The 23,435-nt window shown below is 50.7% G+C and overlaps 10 protein-coding genes across 10 annotated transcripts; 8 read left to right on the plus strand and 2 right to left on the minus strand.

The window, feature by feature from the left end:
* Window positions 1-578: 578 nt before the first annotated feature.
* Window positions 579-1,929, plus strand: M436DRAFT_63308 (choline/ethanolamine kinase; the record flags this gene model as incomplete). Its single annotated transcript, XM_013572682.1, has 3 exons — window positions 579-758; window positions 824-935; window positions 989-1,929. The coding sequence occupies 3 exons, from the start codon at window positions 579-581 to the stop codon at window positions 1,927-1,929; spliced, it is 1,233 nt and encodes a 410-aa protein (XP_013428136.1).
* Window positions 1,930-2,667: 738 nt separating this feature from the next.
* Window positions 2,668-3,865, minus strand: M436DRAFT_81380 (uncharacterized protein; the record flags this gene model as incomplete). The annotated part of the gene is made up of 3 exons (XM_013572843.1): window positions 2,668-3,567; window positions 3,623-3,695; window positions 3,819-3,865. 3 exons carry the CDS (start codon window positions 3,863-3,865, stop codon window positions 2,668-2,670), a joined length of 1,020 nt encoding a protein of 339 aa, XP_013428297.1.
* Window positions 3,866-4,706: 841 nt separating this feature from the next.
* Window positions 4,707-6,907, plus strand: M436DRAFT_11366 (uncharacterized protein; the record flags this gene model as incomplete). The annotated part of the gene is made up of 2 exons (XM_013572373.1): window positions 4,707-4,738; window positions 4,792-6,907. Coding segments are annotated over 2 exons (2,148 nt in total), but the record flags the coding sequence as incomplete, so codon positions are not given.
* Window positions 6,908-8,296: 1,389 nt separating this feature from the next.
* On the minus strand, window positions 8,297-8,747 carry M436DRAFT_63311 (uncharacterized protein; the record flags this gene model as incomplete). Its single annotated transcript, XM_013572683.1, has 2 exons — window positions 8,297-8,452; window positions 8,529-8,747. The coding sequence occupies 2 exons, from the start codon at window positions 8,745-8,747 to the stop codon at window positions 8,297-8,299; spliced, it is 375 nt and encodes a 124-aa protein (XP_013428137.1).
* A 2,568-nt stretch (window positions 8,748-11,315) lies between these two features.
* Window positions 11,316-11,540, plus strand: M436DRAFT_14859 (uncharacterized protein; the record flags this gene model as incomplete). Its single annotated transcript, XM_013572382.1, has 1 exon — window positions 11,316-11,540. A coding segment is annotated over one exon (225 nt), but the record flags the coding sequence as incomplete, so codon positions are not given.
* Window positions 11,541-12,593: 1,053 nt separating this feature from the next.
* Window positions 12,594-13,312, plus strand: M436DRAFT_63313 (uncharacterized protein; the record flags this gene model as incomplete). Its single annotated transcript, XM_013572684.1, has 2 exons — window positions 12,594-12,749; window positions 12,845-13,312. 2 exons carry the CDS (start codon window positions 12,594-12,596, stop codon window positions 13,310-13,312), a joined length of 624 nt encoding a protein of 207 aa, XP_013428138.1.
* Window positions 13,313-14,371: 1,059 nt separating this feature from the next.
* On the plus strand, window positions 14,372-16,238 carry M436DRAFT_63314 (uncharacterized protein; the record flags this gene model as incomplete). The annotated part of the gene is made up of 4 exons (XM_013572685.1): window positions 14,372-14,705; window positions 14,754-14,843; window positions 14,894-14,959; window positions 15,013-16,238. The coding sequence occupies 4 exons, from the start codon at window positions 14,372-14,374 to the stop codon at window positions 16,236-16,238; spliced, it is 1,716 nt and encodes a 571-aa protein (XP_013428139.1).
* Window positions 16,239-16,955: 717 nt separating this feature from the next.
* M436DRAFT_72361 (uncharacterized protein) lies at window positions 16,956-19,346 on the plus strand (the record flags this gene model as incomplete). The annotated part of the gene is made up of 1 exon (XM_013572765.1): window positions 16,956-19,346. The coding sequence occupies one exon, from the start codon at window positions 16,956-16,958 to the stop codon at window positions 19,344-19,346; it is 2,391 nt and encodes a 796-aa protein (XP_013428219.1).
* Window positions 19,347-20,305: 959 nt separating this feature from the next.
* On the plus strand, window positions 20,306-20,788 carry M436DRAFT_81387 (DASH complex subunit Dad1; the record flags this gene model as incomplete). The annotated part of the gene is made up of 3 exons (XM_013572844.1): window positions 20,306-20,395; window positions 20,453-20,515; window positions 20,654-20,788. The coding sequence occupies 3 exons, from the start codon at window positions 20,306-20,308 to the stop codon at window positions 20,786-20,788; spliced, it is 288 nt and encodes a 95-aa protein (XP_013428298.1).
* A 681-nt stretch (window positions 20,789-21,469) lies between these two features.
* M436DRAFT_72362 (alpha-glucosidase) lies at window positions 21,470-23,294 on the plus strand (the record flags this gene model as incomplete). Its single annotated transcript, XM_013572766.1, has 3 exons — window positions 21,470-21,636; window positions 21,692-23,204; window positions 23,262-23,294. The coding sequence occupies 3 exons, from the start codon at window positions 21,470-21,472 to the stop codon at window positions 23,292-23,294; spliced, it is 1,713 nt and encodes a 570-aa protein (XP_013428220.1).
* Between the last annotated feature and the right edge of the window lie 141 nt (window positions 23,295-23,435).

A 23,435-nucleotide genomic window follows, 5' to 3' on the forward strand; every position in this document is an offset into this window, starting at 1 on the left:
AATAGGCTCGTAGCGGAAAGAACAGCGTCATCCTGAGGCCGAGCTCCAAAGCTTGGAGAGGACGGGTAATCTCAAGCGAAAGGAAGTGAGCAATTTCGACTTTGTGGATGGGCAGCGGAAAAGGCGGGCTGCAGGAGTGCAGCAGTGACAGTTTCGAACTGGGACGGTCAGCAGAAGCTGCAACATGGAATCGAGACTCAGGAGCACTCAGGCGCCCCTTTGTTTGTGGCCTTTTGCGCAAAGTCGATTGAACCAAGGGGAAAGGGTCCGGCTTGGCTTTGCGAATCGAGGCGCGTTCAAACTCCAGGGCCTACCAGAGTGGGCAAGGCCCGACTCTCTCTAGACGCACTGGCCCCTCTGTCTCCAAATGCCAATTCCCGAGCCCCTCTCAACTCACACGATCACCCATTCTTTCTGCCAGCCCGCCCTGACATTGAAACAACGCTGACTTTGCATGGCTTGATCCGACCGCGTGTGCATTTCTGTCAACTTTCGTCTCGTTCCAAAACTTGCTCGGTCGTTGCTTCCTGTACTGCCTGCCCGCGTGCCTACATCCCGCTTTGATCACTCTCTCTAACATGGACTTGCACCTGCTCAGAGCAGACTCTCCCATGGCCGTCCGACACATCGACCTCTGCTACGATCACACCGATTCCGAGCGCTCCGCTTTGCGACTGATATACACATTATGCCCCGACTGGGAACACGATCAAGGTCCCGTCGAACTCATCCCCTTCACCGAAGGCATCACAAACACTGTACGTTGAGACAAGCCTCTCTCGTCAGCTCACTCGGGTTTGCAACTGACAGCCACCATTCACAGCTCATGAAAGCGATCAAGAAACGACCGGGATACACACAACAAGACATTGATTCGGATGCGATCCTCCTGAGAGCATATGGAAAGGGAACAGATGTCCTGATAGACCGCGAGCGTATGCCCACTCCCGATGAAACGATTGCGACGCCCAATTGACACGCCCAACAGGAGAAACTCGATCGCATTCTTTGCTTGCGGGCCGCGGACTAGCGCCTCCACTATTCGCACGCTTCGAGAACGGCCTACTCTACAAATACATCGCAGGCGACGTATGTAGTCCAGAAGACCTCCGAAGACCCGACGTCTACCGCGCAGTCGCTAGAAGACTTGGCCAATGGCACAGCACACTGCCCATTGCTGCGATCAGTTCGCTTCAGACACTGCAGGAGCAGAATGACGTAGCAGATCACATTCAACACCACACAGACACAGCCGGCAACAAGAGGCCAAAGCCCAGTTTGTGGACAGTCATGCAAGAGTGGATCAACGCGCTACCAGTAGCCACACCGAAAGAGAAGGAACGCAAGAACATGCTGCAACAAGAATTGACATACCTCTCGAACGAGCTAGGACAAACTCCTGGCCTGGACGGTTACGACTACATTTTTGCCCATTGCGATCTTCTGTCGGGCAACGTGATTGTACATCCTGGTCAACGAGAAGGAGGTAAGGGTCTGACAGTAAGCTTCATCGATTACGAATACGCTACTCCAGCACCTGCCGCCTTCGATATCGCCAACCACTTCGCCGAATGGGGCGGTTTTGATTGCGACTACACCGCTCTGCCAACACGCAGCCAACGCGCTGATTTCATTGCTCAATACCTTGCATCATACCGCAATTTCGCACCTGTATCAGACTCGGAAACCATCCAACGGGAACAACAGCAACTCTTCAGCCAAATCGACAACTTCCGCGGCCTACCAGGCTTCTACTGGGGCATCTGGTCTTTGATCCAAGCCACTATCTCGCAGATTGACTTTGACTACGCTTCATACGCTGACATCCGCTTGGGCGAGTACTGGGCATGGAAAGCAGAGCAAGACGGTTCCAGACAACGAGAAGGACGCGAGCCGACATTGCGAGAGAAGAGATGGGCCGAGGAGTAATTTGCGCCAGCTATACGTGGCTGAGCCATTCATTGAACAACCACAGATGTCGAAGATAATGTCCAACACACAACAGCAATTCAGGAAAACAGTGGAAAACCTGGATGACTACCACTACTACTACTTTTTAAACAAAAGTTTCGAGGTTCTCTCTCTTTTTATTGTTCGCTTCCCGAGCGCCGCAGCAGATCGCATTAGAGACTTTTGTAATAATCTTTTGTCCTTCTCTTTTTACATTTAATCTCTTTTGTTACACTTTTCTTGTCTCACAACCGCTCTTGCTTTTGTATCTAATGTCTCCGAGGGAGGAAGCGCGGCAGTTTTGTCTTTCAACAAGGATACCCGTTCGTTCAATGGAAGGATGTTTTTCATACTGCTCAACCTCTATTTGTTTGGCTTGAGGGTTGAGGTTTTGTAGATGTCGCGTATTGACAGTCTTGTCACTTCAGCTTCCACTTGAGGTCCATTGATAGTCTCTAACAAACACAGTAAATCGTCTGTGAACGAACGCTCCAACGATGACAACCTCTCTCTTCCAGTAGCACTTTTTTACTTCTTATTTTGTCTTGTTACTCTCCATCCTTGCAGTGTCCATTATCTTTGCTTCGGAAGACTATAGCTTCTCTGAAGTCTTTCTTAATTGGCTGATTTGAATATTTAGTCTTCTACGTTCATCAGTCATCAAGCAACGAAGGCAGCAAGCAGAAACCTACCCCATCGTCTTGATCAGTTTTGCCGTCAAAGAAGAAAGCTTTCAGCTAGCTCTAACTCCTTGAGCATCTTCTTCTGTAGCACATCCTCGGCGAGCTTCTTGATCCAGGATGGAAGTTCTTTCTCCAACATCTGCTCGAGCTCTTCGACCTCCTTCTTGTCGAGTTTGTCGCGGAACGCTTGTATCTTGTCTTCGACCTGAGATCTGTGGGTTTGTATTTGCTTGATGGCTGTAGCGATGGTCGGCACCTCTGTCTTGATGACGACCTCTTCGTCAGAGCCAGTCAGATCGACCGTGACGGAGGTTTCGGAGCCGCTAGGTGCAGGGGTGGCACCAGGAGTGGTGGTTCGTTTTCGATGGGGGCCATTGGGGTTGAACGTAATCGAGTTTGTTGATGCAGAAAGAGTTGAACCCGAGCGCTCGACCGATGGTGGTGGCACATCGGCTTCCAGAAGCTTGATACAGGCTCTGAAAAACGTGTTCTGCAACGTGCGTCCCTTGTTTTCGTTAGGGCTTACGATGTCGAAGATAACGGGATGCCACTTGTCACAAATGATGCTTCTGCCTTTGGGACTGTACATGGAAGCATCATAAGCCTCAGGGACGTGACACAGAGAACTTTCTCCGGGTATAGGAGGCTTGAACCAGACTTCCTTCTCGACGCGGTCATGGCCTTCGAATGCATAAACCCAACCGATCAACAATGAGCCACTCTGAAATCGGACAGCTGATCTTTCAAGGAAGAACAGCAGGCCCGGTTCGAAGCAGGCTCGGATTAAGGCTTGAGAACTCACGGAACCGATGATGCGAGTAATCGCATCGACATCTGCCGGGGTTGGGATGGTCCTGTGCTTTTTGCACAGATGATCGTAGCTCGCGCGAGCATGAGGGATAGCGTGATAATGTTGGTTCCGCTGCTGCGACATCTGCAATAGTGTCAGGATGTCGGACGACGACAGATCACAGCCGAAAGCTATTTACCTTGTTGAGCTGCAGCGAAGTGACACACCAGAGAGCTGGAGAGGCCGTAGTGTCGTGTCTGTGGTGGAACTTGCTTTGGTGAGGATCAGTGACGCGTCTAGAAGGAAACAACAACAAGAGAATTGGAGTCGTCCACCGCAGAAAGAGGCTTAGTCGCCTTCTCGATCCTGGCACGAAACTTTCACTTACCCATCACTGCTCCCAAGCCATGGACAAATCCTCAGCAGTTTCCTTCACTGTCATGGCGTATCTTGTTATTGGAAAAATTTGTCAAATCTTGGAACCTACCACAGTAGTCTTGACTCGTTCATCACTAACAGGATGATCGCTCTCCTAGTGAAGACTGATCAGGTACCCCGAGTGAGACTTTTTCCTGGCAGAGCTGAACTCTTTGCCAACTCTGTCTGCTTGAGCTTTTTTTCTCTACAAGATGCCAGTCCAACAGTCTGTTCTCCTCGAAAAGTCCCGCTGTTGGTTGTAGCAGTCGAGGTGTGGAAAAGAGTCGAAAAATCTAGCTGGATGGCAGTGGATTTGAGGATAAAAGAGATGGTGATCTCTGCTGATTCCTCCAAGCCGGGTTGTGCCCTGGGAACCTATGAACATACCCAATGGTTTACACAAACGAAGACCTGTTCAGCGAAAGGTGCCGACTTGTTCGGATCCCGCATACTGAACATAGAACGATTGAGTGCTCTGTCTCAAGCCTCAAGATAGCGCCAAAGAGCAGTAACATGAAGATGTTCTGACGATGACTGTTCACAAAACAACCATGCTGTTCAAGTCGAAGTCCAAGTAGGAGGTCAAACGCATGGTACGTGCACAGCGTAGCCAAGCCTCTCACATCACTTTCGGAATATCCAATCAAAACTTCATCCCTTCGCTGCCGACCGCCTAGCTGCATAATTCAACCGTGCCGTGGAATAACGCCGTCGTTCAATTGAGATAACCCAGTGGATTTGTTTCAGAAACAGCATTTGGGAGCACAGATATGCCACTTGTTTGATACCTTGCCACACTCTCTGATGGTACAGAAACGGCTTGTCTCCAAACGCCCCTGAAGAGGTGGACCCTGAAGGTCGTCAATATGCTGTGGTATCTGCTTTATCCAATTAGAGGGTAGGTCTTACAACAGCCATTATCAAAAATGTATGTTGATGCTGTGTTGGAAGGACAAGTGATCCCCCTCGCCTGAGATCAGATCATCCTATCCGGAGAGCCTTCTATCGACATGGACTTATCACAGCTCGATACTGGCTTCTTTGTATGCTTGTATCGGTGTCAGTCGGTGTATCCCTGATATATCCTACAGTCTTCCAATCAGACTTTCCTGCTGCTGGCCTCAGCGGATTGCCTCATCATGTTTGGGCCTCGACTAGAGCATTTTCAGGGGATGCTGACAAGCCCCACGACCTTGAGATGCGCCAAATATGGATACATGGAAGTTACATGAAAGCACTTGAAAAAGATCTACTTCGCGATGTCTTTGTGCTACAAAATGCCATCCTTGGTGAAACCTCCGAGGCTCATGTTGCTGCTGCACATGGAAGCACACATCCAAACTGGGGCTATCATTCACCACTGACGTACTGGAACGACTCTCTTGCTCGATTGGAAGCGGATCCGGATATCCTGCATACAGTCAACGAGGACACATGCCAACCTTCTTTCCTAAACTTTACCCTTCGCCCATTGTCTGTGTTCGCGGGCAAGGCCTTCTCTGGCTCACAGCTTGAGGCAGCGGATGCATTGGTCATCTCTTTGTTCAACCGCAATAACGATCCGAAAGGCGAGATCTGGCAGAGAAACATCAATATCGTCGCTAGCCAGTCTTCTGGGTTACCTATACAATATGAACGGAATGGCACCCCCGAGCATAGTCAGCTGTTCGAGTACCGGATTCAGCCACTCAGTTTCCGTCAAAATTCTCTTCTGGCCATCGCATATGGCATCATATTCATCTATGTCGGCTTGAGCTTGAGAAGACTAAAAGCTTTTCACAGTCGATTCGGCTTGGTCGTCACTGCTATCACACAGATGACAACCTCTATTCTCGCAAGTTTTACTATCTGTGGTCTGCTACAAATCAATCTCGCTCAAATCCCTCAGGAGGCCTACCCTTTCGTTGTGTTGGTCATAGGACTTGAGAACATATTCAGGTTGATTAATGCCGTTGTCGCATATCCGCCGGAGATGATGAACACGCAACGAATCGCAAACGGAATGGCTGACATAGGCCATTCTTCATTGGCCTCGGCAGCGCAAAACTTACTCATCCTATGGCTGCTTTCTCTCGTTGTTTCTCCTGGTGTAGCAGCGTTCTGTGCTTTCGCTGCCGTGGCACTTCTTTTTGACTACTTCTTCCTTCTTACATTCTTCCTCGCTGTCCTCAGTGTTGATATACGAAGACTGGAGCTACAGGACTCGATCACTAGGAGCAGCGGCACTCCAAAGCATAAGCCAAGACCAAAACATTACCGTGCCCACAGTCATCATCATGCTCATCGCAATGAGAAGCATACGTGGATTGATGCACTGATTCATGGCAGGGTGCCTTTCTCTACGCGTATGGCGGGATCTGCAGTGACCATCAGCTTTGTCATGGCTCTTAACTGGCATCTTACGGCCCACGGCCCACGCACTTCTGCGTCTGGTGTATTCCCAGGACTTTTTGAGAAGCAAGCACTTCCAATTACTACATTTGATGGCACAACACCCCCACCGGCCAATCAGAGTCGGCACCCTGCGACCTGGCTTCGCACTCAAGACTACGAGAATGCCGTACACTTCATGAAAGTTGTCAGGCCTGGAGGTCAAGGGTTTGTCGCCAAGATCTACGACCCCTTAATCATCACTCTCGGAGGTGCCGACAGAAGTGGAATTCTTCTTCGCAAAGAGACGTGGCTAGACTCTATTCGCGGAGTTGCTATACAACACTTTTATCCCACCGCCATCTCGGTCGTCTTTGTCGTGGCATTTGTCACGGTTCTCATGAACTTCTTGCTGTGGGATGATAGAGCTGAAGACGCCGAGTACGAGAATGGTGGAGACAATCTCCCGCTCACAGTACATGCAATCGAAACGGGTCACATGCTAGACATCGTCAAAACTACTGGTAGTCGACAAGGTCATATGCTGTCTGTAGCGTTAGACCGTACGTTATCGATCCTACTCTTCAAGCCGGTCAGCAACTCGTACACGACGATCCACCCCTCTCCAGATCAGTGTAGGCAGATCAAGTGGCCTGTACATGCATGCAGTATCAGCGATAAGGGGGACTGGATGGCTATCTTGGGCGACGATGGCCGAGTTTTGCTGGGAAGCCTGTCGAGAGGAGAGTTCACGCACGACTTTGTGATAGAGAGTGAAGAGAAGCTGCCGTTGCTATTCGAGTTTGTACCATCCCCATCGACACCCAACGGACAAGGCGTTTCCTTTGCAGTTGTCTCTGCCGATGGACGGTTGACCGAGTATCATACTCACAACAACTCTATTCAGACATTCCGAGTCTCGGAAGGAGAGCTATTAGCTGCTTCGTTCAGCTTGGCCCAACGACATCTGCCCAAAATCATACTCTTGCATCCAGATGGCCACGTCTCGGCATTGCAAAAAGCATCGGGCATGTGGAGCTTCAAGGAGATGCCTCTTGGATATCCTCGCCCACTGTCCGACAAAGCAGCCAGTGCGAACGCATGCCTCCACAGCATCGATGAAGTGGAGGCGTCACTGATTTGTACAACAAACACCATAACCCTCCTACACGCACCCACGATACGTCAGTCTGGATCTTTCAACATGCCCAATGTAAAACCCAACAGCGTCCGCGTCTTACACACAGGCAGATCGCAATGTCTGAGTTGCGGCGGCATGACGGCCGAAAGCCTCTCCCTAGTCTTCACCGACATTGAGAGCCGCGAATGCGTCGTCCGTACATATGCAGCTCAAGGCGAGCCGTTCAAGCCTCTTGGCCTGTTCACTGAAGACTTGGTTTGCAACTGCGCGGCCAAATTCCACTGGGAGAAGGATGAACACAGACTGCAGGATGCTGGATCTTGGGAGTCTACCACAGAGGCTGTAGTGGGCTTGAGAAGGAAGCCGCAGAGTCCGCCTTCTTCTCCTGTCGTAGGACCGAGAGATGGCGGAAGTTTGCTCAGGAGAAGGAAACGAAGGGGCACAGGGACCAGTGAGCAGGAAGTGGATGAGAATGAGGTGTGGGAAGCGTATCTGTACTCGGCGTCTGGCGAACTGCATACGGTGCCTGTCGATATGGCTGGAGAGAATCAGCTGTATGCCACTCGGGCTGGTCCAGCATGCCAGCTTGGCTATCGATCTGTGGCTATCGTGCTGGGCAGTACGGTCTACGTGGTCAAAGTCTGGGACAACTGGGCAGACAAGGGTGCCAAAGGAGTATCGGAGGGAGGATCACAGCCACTGCTCTCACGGAGAAAATGGACCAGGAAAGCACAGTAGACCCACTGCTCGCTGAAGAAGGCAAGTCGCCATTCCGTAGCGATATATAAAGAATCCAAAGCCTCAGAGCCATAGCTCAAGAAGGGGGTATACCAATCGCGCTTCGCCTATGAAGAAACCCCAAGTAATGCCGTAGGTATCTTTCGCTAAAACGCCTCCCCCATCGTCAATTCATTTGTCTCGTGCATCCCAAGCTCTTTCTGTCGCTCAGTTGTATCTTCTGGCTTCAGCATTGGCGTCTGCGTTTCTAGCCAACAGGGCCTCTCTGCTAGCTTCGTTCCTGGTTTCGTTTTGCGTCTGTGCCCTTTGCGCGTCTAGTTGCTTGCCCAGTTTGCCTCTTGCTGGTTTCGGTTGGTTGCGGTTCTGTTTGTGCTGTGTCAGTCGCCGTGACTCTCACTCGCCAAAGCAGGGCCGGTGGTGTAAGTGGAGCAAGGCATACCTCGGCAGCCATGGCGGCGGCAGTGCGGGGATCGCTAGTCCCTGGAGACGGAGAAGCACCGAGTGTACGGCCTCCCTTGGGCGTTGGCGAGTATGTGGCTGCGACAGCGGATTTGGGTGCCGGAGTGGAAGTGACGGGCTTTGGAGGTGGATTGCTGCCGAGGGTCTGGCCTTGACTGGAGAAGTTGTCGGACTTTGGTTTGCCGAAGCAGTTGCCCATGATGTAGGGCTATTAGGAATGGTCGGATGGGAAGAATAGAGGGAGTGAGAAGTTCAGGACATGGTATGGCGTGTTGGTGAGTGGGAACAGGGTTGCGCCGAGAGATGGGCTTGGAGGCTGGTGCTCGGCGGACACGAGGCGTGGCGTTGGTGGGGGTGTGTGGGGGAGTGAAGGATTGGGAAGAGTCGAGACAGAAAAGAGCGAGCATATCTAACAGCAGAGTATATAATATGATGAAGATAGGAAAGAGAGATGCCTCAGAACCGTCAACTCACAGTCAATCGTTCGAATGCGGTCGCGTAGCTTTACTTTACTCGCTCGTGTTGCCGTAAGGTTGAATGACGCTCGTGGATTTTCAACCCTCGTGGGCAGTTGCGGACGCCCTCTTTTCTTTGCTCTTGCTCTTGCTCTGCATCACATCACACATAAAACACGTAGGACATGTCTATCCCGTGAATCCCAGTCAATACAGACACTTCAGACACAGATTTCAAATCTGCTGGGCAACAACAAGTCAAATCGTCTGTGGGAAATCCAGCAAATAATCACGTGACAACCTTGATTTCCAAGGTAGGATGCACTGTCTTTAGTTCCGTTACGGTCATGTTCAGATCACGGTTCTAGATAGAAGACAATTAGAGAGGATCTTGAGTGGGAGTCTAGCTGTATTAGAAGATGTATCTGCATTGTGGTTGTGAAGAGAGGCACCCAAGTGAGAAGGTGGAATTGGCAGGCACCTTGATGGTTCCCACTAGGCAGGTAGGGAGCGATCAGTCTTTCGATCATTTACTGTCCAATTGAGCAAGAGCAAGACCAGGGAGCATGTCGCACCCTCCCTACGCTTGGACCGAGTCTTTCAGCGGTATGTATCCGTCGTTGGAGCATCTGTTTGGTGCAGTCGATGCAGGCAACGAGGCGCGGGAGGAGTGCCCCACGCACAATGGCAAGTTTCGACAACAGCCATTCACGCCAGCGGAAAACGTCAGCACCCTCGAGTCGCATCCTTTCCACCACCACGCCGTCGACCACATGGCGCGTCAAAAGGTCCCGCCGCCCGGTCTATTGTCGTCGTCGGCGTCGGCGTCGGCTCCGCTTTTGTCTTTCGCCTCGTCGACAAAGGCCATGGCCGGGCCTGACCACGGAACATGTTTTCTCTCGGCCCCGTGCGACAAGCCCGACTGCGATGAGGCCACCATCTGCTACGATTACTCTCTACCCCACTACGCCGACATCCACTGCTCCCAGGAGGCTTTCAGCTGCCCGGAGACATTCGACTGCGCAGAAACAAACTGCCATGCCGCCGATTGGGTGTGCACCGAATTGGACTGCCACGAACCCGCTTGCGATCAAGAAGACACCCGAGAGTGCACTCCAGCCTGCGCTGCTGCCACCGTCCCCTGCTCCGATCCGACTTGCAGTGACGACCACCTGTACTGCTGCCTCTCGGATGTCTGTCCCCGCCCTCATCCTCCCGGCACAGAATGTCCTCAACCATTGTGCCACGACCAACACACACATGCTGCCACCACAATCTGTCACCCTGGACCTGCAGTCGCTTGCACACAACCATACGGCTACAAAGTTCCGTCAACAGCCACCGCCAGTCAAGATGCCATGTCGACTAGCACCATCAGCACGCCAACTACAGATTCTATCCCCACACCAGACAATTTTCAATCTCTGATAGAGGCTGCTGCATTGATGCCTCATGTCGGTTACGGCTTCTCAACCACCAGGTAAGTAACATAGACTTCGTTGTCTCCCTCCCCATTTCCAGAATTGTGCCACGCGGGTAGCTGTAAAAATGCACAGTTGCTTTAGTGATCAAGAGGCATCCATGGAGAGTCATACTTTCTCATGGACCTGCCTACTATCTAAGAAGCACCATGCGTTGCAATGCTACATTTCTCCCTGTGTGCCGCCGTGAAAGTGCACTGGAGTCTACATTGTCAGCACACAGAGACGAAAGATCAGATCGCTGACGTCTGCAGTACCTATCCGCCGCGAAAACGCATGCGCCTCGACGAGTCGAATTCCTCTTTCAGCGACTTCAATGCACCGTACTACTCGTCAAACGACTACTGGCCGCAGGACCTCTCCCACAGCTTCTCGTCATCGCAATTCGCCTCGACTAGTCAGCCAATCACCGCCAGCGCGTCCCCGGCCATCAAAACCAAAGCACGTCAGGACAAGGCCTCAAAAGACCAGGAAGAGACCGCTGTATGCAGATGGAACGATGAAATCACTGGGTAAGATTCCGATCTGCATATTTTATCCGAAAAAAGGCTGATGAAATGTCTCCCAGACCGTGCAATCGCGTCTTTGCTACTATTGAGCATCTGCACAACCACGTCAAAGACCATACTTGCACCTTGGTTCCTTCAAAAACGCCCAACCGCACATTCGTTTGTCGCTGGGAGGGCTGTGAGAAGGATGCACCTTTCGGTACTAAGAATCATCTCGACCGCCACATGCAAAATCACACTCGATGTAAGTACTTGCGTGTAATTACTATCGAGTCCTGCAATGCTCATATCACATCTAGTCAAGCCGTTCGCCTGTAGCATCTGTGGTCACCGTTGCGTCACTCAACAACAGCTGAACAACCACTTGACGACACATTCCCGAGAGAAGAAGTTCAAGTGTGACTATCCAGGCTGCGGCAAGGTCTTTGGTGTCAAGACAGCTCTGTCGACTCACAAACGCACACACACTAACGAGAAGCCTTTCTCGTGCCGCTGGTGTGGGGATAGCTACTCAGACAGCTCAAACCTATCGAAGCATCGGAAGACCGTGCACGAGGACGACAAGACAGCAATCCCTTGTCCACACCCCGGCTGCGAGTACAAAGACTCCCGCGCTCAACGGCTCGAGCGTCACTGCCGCGATACCGGCCACGGAATGGCTCTATACAGCGACGCCCACAAATGGACCGAGTACACGAGGAAAAAGCAAGTGCGGAGCCGCACAGCAAGTGTTGCTCCCAGCATGGCTTAAGATTCGAGGAAGAAAGAAGAAGCATTTAACGAGCCATGATCACAAAAAGTTTCATTTCTGTCTCTTTTGCTCTTTGTTGTAGATAAAACATCATTTTCTGTGGATAATTTGAAATTAGAGAGGGAGGATTTGAAAAGCATGAACAGCAGAATATCAGCATTTGCCATTTCCGAGACCGTATCAGAAGGTCTTCTTGTAATGATCCCATCTGCGGCACCCACTTTCAGACGAGTCCCCTTCGCAATGATAGTACTGACTGGCTCATTGCTTATGAGATAATTATGAGGCTTCAACAATACCAGGTCATCAATGATAATTAATGGTCGTTGCAATTCACTGTTCGCTGCTACCCACTCTGGCAACACCATACAAGCATTCACCATTGTCGTCGATCTATCTCAATAGCGACTTCTTCCTCATCTTCGATTCCCTTCTAGCTTTACCTTCATCCGCAGCCTTCCCATTCTCTATGAAATTCTATGAGGCTTCACTCCGATACCAGGCCAACATCACTCCCTGCAACTTACTGTAAGCTCCTGCCAACACTCAACACCTTGCTCATTGGAAGGTGAATAGCAACACGAGCACTCGCTATTGTCGTTATTTCACCTGATCAGTTACTTCCTACTCATCACTTGATCATCACTCCTTCCCTCTTGTCGCTCCACCATACCTCCTTCCTCTATCAACATCCTTCTTCTGTCGATATCTTCCCTCTTCCGACCTCATCCACTGTCGACCTTCCAAGATAACTCAATTCCACACCTTCTACGATCTCGATCAAGCCCATCCACCATCCATCCATCGACGATCTCAACTCTATCGAACAACAGCCACTCATCCATCACAATGGCAACCGCTCCACGCCAGCAGCTCGCAAGTCGTGCCGCCGGACGCAAGCAATTCAAGCGTACCTACAAGATCCCTCGCTCTCTCAAGAAGGCCATCAAGAAGAACCTGTATCAGATCGTCAAGGAGCGTGAACGCGAGATCCGCGATGAGGAGGTGAGTACTTTCATACCCAGGGGCGATCCATCTCTGTTCTTTGTTCTTATCCAGAGATTGCTTTTACAGACATCGCGCTGACCCCTCCTTCACAGCATGAGAAAGCCTCCATCCACCACAAAGCATTCCTCTCCGGCATCTGCAGTAACCTGTCTAAGATGATCGACCTCTGGGATACATATGGTGGAAGTGACGAATTGGGCAATGAACTTGAGATCCAGCTCGCCCATAGCTTCTACACAGTTGGCTTCGAGACGGCAAGACAAAATGGAGGCTTACCCGCACAGACAGCTTTTGCGAGACGCGTACTTGAGAAGCGATTGGGCATTGAAGATCTGTACGACAGAATCAGAGCCTGGTTGATCGAGCAAGGCGAGGATGCAGTTGAGGTCGAAAAGTTGGGAAAGGAAGCAGAGGTTAAGATGAGGTTGAAAATGAAGACAACGAGCTGGACGCCACCGAGGTGTATGACTGGACCTCTACATCCACTTTGGAGTGACGAAGAAGCAAAACCATCAGCTTCGAACCATATGGATGCACTTGATACATCTGAGATGGACTGAAGATTGGAATGGAGGAAGGGGCTTCTGCATGCATCAGTGCTAAGGACATCGATCAGGAGAGTTTCGAAAAGAAAATCAGGAAAGATTGATTGCAAGATTTTCGGAACCGGAAGGATGACGGAGGAAATAGGAGAAGAGACACTTCCCGCAAGACAGGCTTTGCGATATAACTATCATCTAACATAGGTTCAAACATGCGTAGAACGGTTCCAAATCATACAGGCTCAATTCTTCAAAACTTTTCTGTCACAACAATACTCAAACCCTCTCGTACAGTAATGAGTAGTGGATTATCACTGTCTGATCGCACGGTATCCTGGCAAAAACATGTGTGGCCATGGAAGTATTAAGACGACCTCTCTCTGTGGATATAGCTCTGCTCTAGACAATTCTGTGCATCTTGATAGCTGATATTCACTGATTCTTAGCACATGAGAGAGAGACGGTTTCTTGTTCCTTCAGTCCTCATGACTCAATCTTCCATAGAAGTGTCTACCTTACAAAGACTCGAACAATCCTCTCGTCTACGCAGTTTTGTTTGGGTCGTCCGTTAGGTTTGCGGAAACTCAGAGACACATGAAATACTCGACGGACTTTCATAACAATCGTTTGTCGCTCTGCATCCCTCACATCAGTAGGGAGATTGTCCGGTTCTGGACACTGACGCTCCTTCACTAAAAGCACAGCATATGTGCTCGTTCCGAGCCAGCCGACTCTCTTGCTTTCAGTCGCAGTGATTGCAGAGTAAGTGAAAAAAGTACCTTCACTGCAACACACTAGCTACCACCATATCCTCTTGCCAACCAGATCTTGAGAACTCACTCCGTTCACCTCGTTTCTCTTGACCCTCTCAGCACCTACCCCAAGCCTTTGAACACATACTCAAGTCTGGTAAACACCTACCTCGATCACTTGACAACGTCTTATTTGAGCCTTCAACTTCTCGTTTTGGATCACCTCGTTTGACCATCGCGCTCTCGGACTACTTCGCTAGAGGAGATCGCCTGCAGGCGCACACGTACAGATCAGCTTTCAAATATTGATCACGACTTCTTGACCATGTCACACATCGGACGTTGGTTCCGAGCGAAAAAGTCCCTCTACAGAAGACGCGTCTATTACGAAGACGTTTATGGCCGCAAGAACCCCGAAGAAGATCGAGAAGGAGTCCACATCCTTGATACAGACAGTGAATCTGAAGCAGAAATCACAAGCCCGAAGCGTCGAGTCCGCGACAAAACCAGAACTACGCTCTCCAACGACAACAATCAAGCCATGGAGAGTATTGGCGAGCGTAAAGGCATAAACCCCACCATCAACGAAGTCATTACGATCGAGGACGACGACGATAGTGACGTGGATGAGCTATTCATTGCCGACCTCCAGAGACACGGTATGTTCGCTAGAAAGGTGTTGTTGGAAAGTCACTAAGATAAAACAGCAGCCGAGAATGACGATAATCAGCATATCATTGGAAACAATGATCAAGACGAGGTTGACGCAGATTTCCTAGCAGAGGTCAAGAAATACGGTATCATCGAGTCCATCACGGTTCCACCACCACTTACTAATAATGCCTAGCTTCTGAGCCTTCGGGTACCAGTGACGCGCCGAGCGATAGCATTCTGGCTCAGATTGATCAAAGAGGTATGTCAGCAATCCGTTACACAGATATAGTCATCGTACTAAGTCACTCATAGCTCAAGAATTTGCCGACCAGAGCCCTCTACGCCCAAAGAACCCAGAGCCTGTTGATCGCGTAGACATCCAAACAATGGAGAACTCTAGCGAAGCAGTGCTTGAGCAACCGGCGGAAGAGTCGGCAATCGTGCTGAGCGACTCGGTAAACGCTAGAGCTCGTGACGACACGACTGTGAGCGGTATCACCAGACGGCCTGTTGAGCGAATTCCGAGAGCGCACTCCTGGGATTCCAGTCAAGGCTCTTATTATGCCTATCCGGAAGTGGAAGCCGCTGATGTACACACAAGCGCCGGTCAAGACCAAGAAAGAGATTCAAAGGTTATTGATCAAGCACCAGCCGAATTGCATTACGACGTCGAAAGCCAAAATCACGAAGTGATCGAGCTTGAGAATTACGAGAGTCATAACAAGGCCGACGTCCAGAAGGCACAGCCTGTCGCCAAAGACCAAGACCCGCCTAACACTCAGCAGAGCGGAGGCTTGAATAATGGTAGAGAGCGAAATGGATTCTCCACGCCTCTAGAAGTTACCAAGATTCTTAGCCCTAAGAAGGGCAAACGTTTTGGCCTCTTCAGCGCCAGGTTGAGTGCCGACATCGAGCCAATTGCGAAGTCGGTTTACACTGAGCCGCCGCAGAGGCTTCGTAACCTTGTGAATAAGAGGCGCAGAGAGCACGAACAGAAGCAGGAACCAGAAAAGAGAACCAGATACAACCTACGCCCACATGGACAGCCAGCGAGAAACCACAACGGCGGTCCTATTCTCGCAAAACGATATGTGGAAGCCGATGAGTTGGATGCCGATATCAACATTAGGGTCGAGGAGCCACGAGATGGCCAAAGACGCACCAGATCCATGACAACCCATAAGGAAGCGAGGAAGCCAATCCCACGCTCCAAGGCAGCTAGAAAGACGGCATGGTCGGCGATGGGTATTACTCCTAGAGATCGGCCTCATGGAGCGAGATTGAGTCGCCAGATCGTTCAGGTGGCCATCCCGAAAATTGACAGGTCTGACTGGGAGCTCATGGCTGTGCGAACACAGTCAACAGCTGTCAATGGAATTCAGGCCAGCCTGGGAGGAGAAGATGGAGTGGCGCCAGCACTTGCCAACAATGGTTGGAAACGTATCAGCGAGGCCAGAAACAAGAAACAATCTTGGGATGCGAGAGTCGAGATTCCAAGCAGCAGAAAGCGAGTTCTTGACGTTGTTCTGATTGATTGAGATCAAAGACTAGTCAAGCGAGAGCCGACGATTAGACTAAGGACGGCCGGGAGAGAATGACTCGAAATGGGAAGACTTTTTGGCGGGGATTCGAAAGGGCAGAAGGAGTGTTTTCGTAGCACAAAGACCGTATGAAACGCAAATTGATGATGATCGATCACGTTGAAAAGACGCGCCGGACTTTCAACTGAGGCACGTTGCGGTGGAAGGAGGAAGTGGTTGGTGGGCAGCACCCGATTGGGCGATCTGCAGACCGCTGCAGGGTAAGAGCAGGGCGTTGAGATGGCTGATGTCTACGCATTCTCGAAGGAACTCACATTCTTTCAGTCATGCTCCAGATCACAAGATAGGTACTGCGTGTGGACGAGCGACCATCATGCGTCTCAGTATCCAATCTGCCTTGACCGTGTTTCACTTGGGAGTAACAGAAAGTTACAGAAAGCACAGCGAAACGCGCCCATCACGAAAAAGCTTCGCGTTCCATCGATGCCAATGCTTGGCCGTACCATCGATCTGGGGTCCGGACGATAATCAAGTCCATGCACTCCGTCAGCCAAGCGACCGTTGGTAGGTAATCAAGGCAGGTCGTGAGGATTGGCAAAATGGGAACAATGTAGGTGAAATTGCTGTGGCGGGCTCTCAGCTGGGAGTCAGAGTTATATACCCTTCTCTTTGACGCCGGACAGATTTGTTCACACCTCCGGGCCGTTTTGAACCATGTCCGCCCGTCGCTTCGAAGACCAGTTCGAGCACCAGCAAAACGTACCCTCCGACTCGGACCGCCAGCATGCCAACGCTGCTTGGGGTTCTGGCGGCAATGCACCTCACACGACTGCGACTGGGGCCACTGGCGATGCCATCCAACATGCTCTTGGTCGCCATCAAGACCCCACCTTCCGTCCCGATCATACCGTAGACCCGCAATCCACAACGCGACCTGTGTCGCGGAAGAGAGAAGATGGCGCTGTTGGTGTTGGTGACGGTCCTCAGATCCTCAGCACCTCAAATCAGCTCGAGACTCTATGCGGACCTCTGCTCAACTACAGATACATGAGCGGGCAGTCGACAGACAACCCTTCGTGGCACGGCAGTGTTTTGATCGTCACCACTCCCGGACAGCAGCAGCCTCAGCTTATCGTCCGTGGAACCGCCATAGACTACACCAGACAGGTCGATGGAGTCAAGCTGTACGAAGATCCCAAGAGTGCCTTCTGGCGTTTCGACATCCAAGTACCCTTCCTCCCGCAAGAGTCCAGATGGGACTACGAGATTCCTGGCGCCAGATATGTTGACTCCAAGAAGACGGCTTCCGCAAGTACCAAGTCGTTCTACATCCCGTCCAAGACCCAGTCCATGAGAATCATGTTCCACTCTTGCAACGGCTTCTCAGTCGGTACTGATACTGATGCCTGGTCTGGCTGCGCTCTCTGGAACGACGTTTTGCGTATGCATGAGCAGAAGCCTTTCCATGTCATGATTGGTGGTGGTGATCAAATCTACAACGATGGCGTCAGAGTGGATGGCCCCTTGAGGCCCTGGACCGACATCGGTTCACCTCACAAGAGAAGACACTTCCCCTTCAACGAAGAGCTGCGCGCCAAGTGTGACGAGTACTACTTCAACAACTATGTGCGCTGGTATGGAACCGAGCCTTTCTCCTTCGCCAACGGTCAAATTCCACAGCTGAACATCTGGGATGATCATGACATTATCGATGGTTTCGGTAGTTACACTGATCATTTCATGCGATGCGCGGTGTTCAGGGGCATTGGTGGTATTGCGCACAAGTACTACTTGCTTTTCCAACACCATCTCGCTCCTCCGAAGAGCACCTTCACTACGGATGCTCCCCAGACCGTCCACGCCAACGAGCATGGTACTGCTTCTCCTGATGCTGTACAATTGAACGACACGTTCGTCAAGACCGGGGATGAGCACGAGCCCTCGTATATCATTGGATCAAAGCCCGGTCCTTACGTTGAAGAGCGCAGCAGATCCATGTACTGTCAACTCGGTGCACGTATCGCTTTCGTTGGTATTGATGCCAGGACTGAGCGCACAAGACATCAAATCAACTACCCGGAGACCTACGATCAAATCTTCCAGCGCACATCTGCCGAGCTCCAGGCAAATCCTGCCATCAAGCATTTGATCCTGCTTCTGGGAGTGCCAATCGCCTATCCTCGTTTGCAGTGGCTGGAGAATATTCTTCAGTCACCTGTCATTGGTCCGCTTCGTTTCCTTAACAAGAGATTCGGAGTTGCTGGTGGCTTCTTCAACCAATTCGATGGGCAAGTCGATCTTCTTGACGACCTTGACGACCACTACACGGCACATCAGCACAAGACTGAGCGCAGAGAACTGATCCAGCGCTTGCAAGACCTGGCTAAAAGACATGGAGTACGCATCTCTATCCTCGGTGGCGATGTCCATCTTGCGGCTTTGGGTAGATTCTTCAGCAACCCTAAGCTGAACATCCCTGTCGAGCAGGATTGGCGCTACATGGCTAACATTGTGTCCTCTGCTATCACAAACAAGCCTCCTCCATCAGCTGTTGCCAACCTTCTCGCCAGCCGTAACAAGATTCACCATCTCGATCACGATACTGACGAGACCTTGCTCAATCTGTTCGACAAGGATCCTGGCCATGGACGTGAGGACGTCAAGAACAAGACCAAGGACAAGAATCACTGCACCATGCCAAGCCGCAATTACGCAATCATTGCAGAGTCGCACGACGGCATTGGGTCTTCGGTTGGTGCTGCTGTTGATGCCGCAACCAATGGCTACACCAACGGTCACGCTGATGGACGCACTGATAGCCACACCAATGGCCACGCCAACGGGGCTTCGACACTCACGGCGACGCAGTTTCCAGCCGGAGGCAACCCCCGCGAGGCTCTGCATGCAGGTGAGCAACAGGCTGGTACTACTCACCCTGCTGCTGGAGGCTTGCAAAACACTGGTCTTGGTGGCCCCGATGGTCTAGATGTGTGCATCAAGGTCGAGATCTCGCCCAGCGACCGTGAGGGTCATACTCAGGGTTACGGATTCTCCATTCCTGGACTCAACGCCGGCGCTTACAAAAGTCAAGGCAGCACATGGTAATCATGTCGCGTGAGAATTTTGACAAAGGGCGTTTGGTTGTCATTTAAGAGCAGGAGAAGGACAGGATGGGTTGGAGGTTTGAAGTTATGTTTTTCTGATTAAGAATGAAGGTTACCTCGACGGTGGAACGTCGAGGAATATGTATGGACGCTTAGATAATTCCTGGATACCCCCTTTACGAGCATTAATATTATTGTTTGCATTCTTGTCAAGGTCTTCTTCCGGGCTATCGATTGAGGAAGCAGAGATTGTATGTCTCCTGCTCGCTGCGAGCCAAATTCTTCTAGCCCGCCGAACAGCTGAACAAAGCAACGAATCTCGGACGTGATTTCACGAAATGAAATTTGACAGACACTATGTTGTAAAGAGATTCATCCGTGAACATGGATCAGGCGGTATACATGCAACGTTCCACCCGTATCATCAGAACCACAAGACATTGCATGTCAATACAGAACCCCAGCACTAGACCTTTGACACTTGTCAGTACAAGTACGAACTTGATTCGATATGCAAAAAACGGTGGATGTAAGAAGAGATCAGAGAAAAAGTGATTGTGAATAGTTGTGTCGGCATGGACAGACCGAAGTCTGCCCCGAGCAACCTCCCGAAAGAGACTGCTATAAAAGTCCGAATTGCAGAATTCTTTGTGCATCATGCAAGTGAAAGGGAAAAGCAAAGATAGACAGGATGGAGACTTACTGTGTGGGTAGGCATCAGCAGACGTTGTCTCGTGGGGAGTGAACGTCCGCTGCTGTTGTTGCGAGGGAAAGAAGCCAAAGGATGAAGAGAAAAGATGTTGCAGCGAGCGAGAGTGGATTTGGTCTTGGCAGACATTGGGAGGCACGGACCATTTGTCCATCCAGGTCCCTGTCAGAAAGTAAACACTCGACACTCGAATCAATTCTTTGACATTGAACTTCGATCGCAAGGCACGGCCACAGAAGAAGGCTATCACAATGTCGACGAATAACAGATCGCAAGGTGCTCAGGGAGAAAAGACATACTTTGAACAACAACGCGAGCTCGTACTCCAAGATGTTGCAACAGTAAGCACGAGCTTCTCTCTGTCACAGCACAACAAACACGTACTGAGAATCATACAGAATCTAGAACAGGTGCTCCAAAACATGAATACCCTCAACAGAAGCTTGGAAAGCGTCATCGCTGTACGTTCGTCCCGTTACCTCCAATCACCTTCCCTCTATTGGTCAACCTCTCTCTCACAAGGAACCCAACCTTGCGTTATATTGGCAAGCAGTAGACCAGATGCAGAAGACATAGACTGACGCATTTGTGATCAACAGGTCGGCAACGAGTTCGGCCAAGTCGAAGGGCTGTGGTCCATGTTCGAGAACGTCATGGCACAGCAACAACAACAGTCCCACGAGGAAGAAGGACAGACACATACTGGTGCTCAAGAGAAGAGCCAAAGACACTGAGAAGCCTGGAATAGAAGCAGGGTTGCAGAAAGAAAAAAGAGCATGGAGACACAATGATACCCGAAGCAAACACACGACTACTTATGGATGATGAGAGGATTGGCCCGACCGACGTGTCTTTCTACTTTGATACCGACACGTTCCCTGGTATCCGGCGCTGGCCTCATCGACCGATATACACCGCCAGCGAGTTCGTCGGATACAGACGCACGCGGCCGGGTCGTCGGTGTTGTACGAGCACACCACAACTTTGACGCCCGCAGTCCACACCGAGCCGATCGAGCACAGCATCGGAACAGTGGCATATGATCAGTCTTGATAGGCTTCATCAATCACGACGACATTGGAGCCTGTGTCGATCTTCGCGAGTGATGAACATCTCGGGCCGACACTTGATGATGTACGTTGCGGAGTAGTGGGGTGACGGAGGCGATCTACACCTTCTCTGCCAGCACAAGTTGGGTGGAAACGCAGCGACGTTGCAGTAACGTTATCCAGGGCAAGAGCAACCTCGTACACACTGCGATTCATCCGGCCATTGATCATCATATAACACAAGACATTTTCCCACCACTGACTCTCAACGATTTTAATTCTGCATTCCATCATCGTCTTGGCTCGACATCGTGTTTCACCAACAGCAGAATCTACTCACTATCACAAACTCCTGCCGTTACTGAAATGTCAAACATCACCAGACCTTGGTGGAAGGATGCCGTAGTCTATCAAATCTATCCTGCGTCCTTCCACGACAGCAACAATGACGGCATCGGAGACATCCCTGGCATCATCCAGAAACTCGACTATATCCAATCTCTCGGTGTCGAGGTCATCTGGGTCTGTCCCATGTGAGTCACCAAATGATTTGTGCTCATGATGTCGTTGTTAACTCGAGCGGCCCAGGTATGCCAGTCCACAAATCGACATGGGCTACGACATTTCCGACTACGAGGCAGTTCATCCTCCATACGGCACGGTTCAGGACATGGAAGTCTTGATCAAAGAAACCCATAGTCGCAACATGAAGGTCATCCTGGATCTGGTCATCAACCATACCTCAGATCAACACGCATGGTTCAAAGAATCGCAATCCTCAAAGGATAACCCGAAGCGCGATTGGTACATCTGGAGACCCGCCAAGTATGACAGCGAAGGCAAGCGTGGACCTCCGAACAACTGGCGTAGTTTCTTCGGCGGCTCGGTCTGGCAGTGGGATGAGCAAACCCAAGAATACTACCTCCACCTCTTCTGCACTGAGCAACCGGATATCAACTGGGAAAATGAGGAGGCTCGCAAGGCAATCTATCAATCGGCCATGACGTCCTGGCTCGAGAAAGGAGTCGACGGCTTCAGAATCGACACTGTCAACATGTATAGCAAGCCCATGGACTTTCCGGACGCTCCTGTTCAAGACCCCAGCACCCCGTGGCAAGACGCCAGTCTTATATTCTGCAACGGACCTAACATGGACAAATATCTAGACGAAATGAACGCGATCCTATCCCGCTACAACGCAATGAGCGTAGGAGAATGTCCCGCCACGCCGGATCGTGCCCGCGTGATCCGCTATGTCAGCGCAGAAGCAAAAAAGCTCAACATGGTCTTTCAATTCGATTCCGTCGACGTCGGACAATCCAAACCCTCCAAATACGACACTAAGCCTTTCAATTACACGCTTGCCGACGTCAAAGGCGCCATCTCACGCACCCAAAGCCTTCTCGACGGCACAGATGCATGGACGACATCCTTCATTGAAAACCACGATCAAGCACGAAGTGTCTCACGTTTCGGCAACGACTCACCCACCTTCCGTACGCGCTCGGGAAAAATGCTGTCGATGCTGTTTGCCTCACTCTCCGGCACCCTCTTCATCTACCAAGGCCAAGAAATCGGAATGATAAACATGCCCAAAGACTGGGATATTGCCGAATACAAAGACATTGACAGCCAAAATTTCTACGCCGATGCTTTGGCGAGAAACCCTGGAAACAAAGCTGTAAAGGACTTTGCCAAAGCGGGCTTACAGCATTTATCCCGCGATCATGCTAGAACGCCTATGCAATGGACTGCTGCAAGTCCCAATGCTGGATTCACAGGCGACAAAGTCAAGCCGTGGATGCGCGTCAACACTAGCGCTCAAGACGGCATAAATGTGAAAGACGAAGATGCAGATGCAACTAGCGTCCTCAATTTCTGGCGCAGCATGCTCAAAGTGCGCAAAAATCATGCCGAAGTGCTCGTGCATGGAACCTTCCAACTGGTAGACGAGAATAACGAGAAGGTGTTTTCCTTTGTCAAGACTTCGCTAGATGGAAAGGATAAAGCGCTTTTGGTTTGCAATCTTTCTGATGAAGAGAATCGAGTTCCTGAGTTTGAGGGTGTGGAGTTGGCTGAGGCTATGTTGTTGCTCGATAATGTTTCTGGTGATGGTAAGAAGACAGGAGACGATGAGCGTGGAAGGCAATACTTGCAGCCATGGGAGGGTCGTATATACCTCATCGACTGATGATGAGGTGGCAGGAAGGCACCTTGGCAACAGTCGTCAAGTTCTTGTTGATGACATGCGTAGGAACAAGGATTTTATCAAACATATATATAGAGCAAATTGTTGTAGAAGGAATCAAGTGTGTCGTCTTTTGCTATATAC

This window comes from Aureobasidium namibiae (assembly GCF_000721765.1).
Source record: "Aureobasidium namibiae CBS 147.97 unplaced genomic scaffold scaffold_7, whole genome shotgun sequence".
Taxonomy (NCBI): domain Eukaryota; kingdom Fungi; phylum Ascomycota; class Dothideomycetes; order Dothideales; family Saccotheciaceae; genus Aureobasidium; species Aureobasidium namibiae.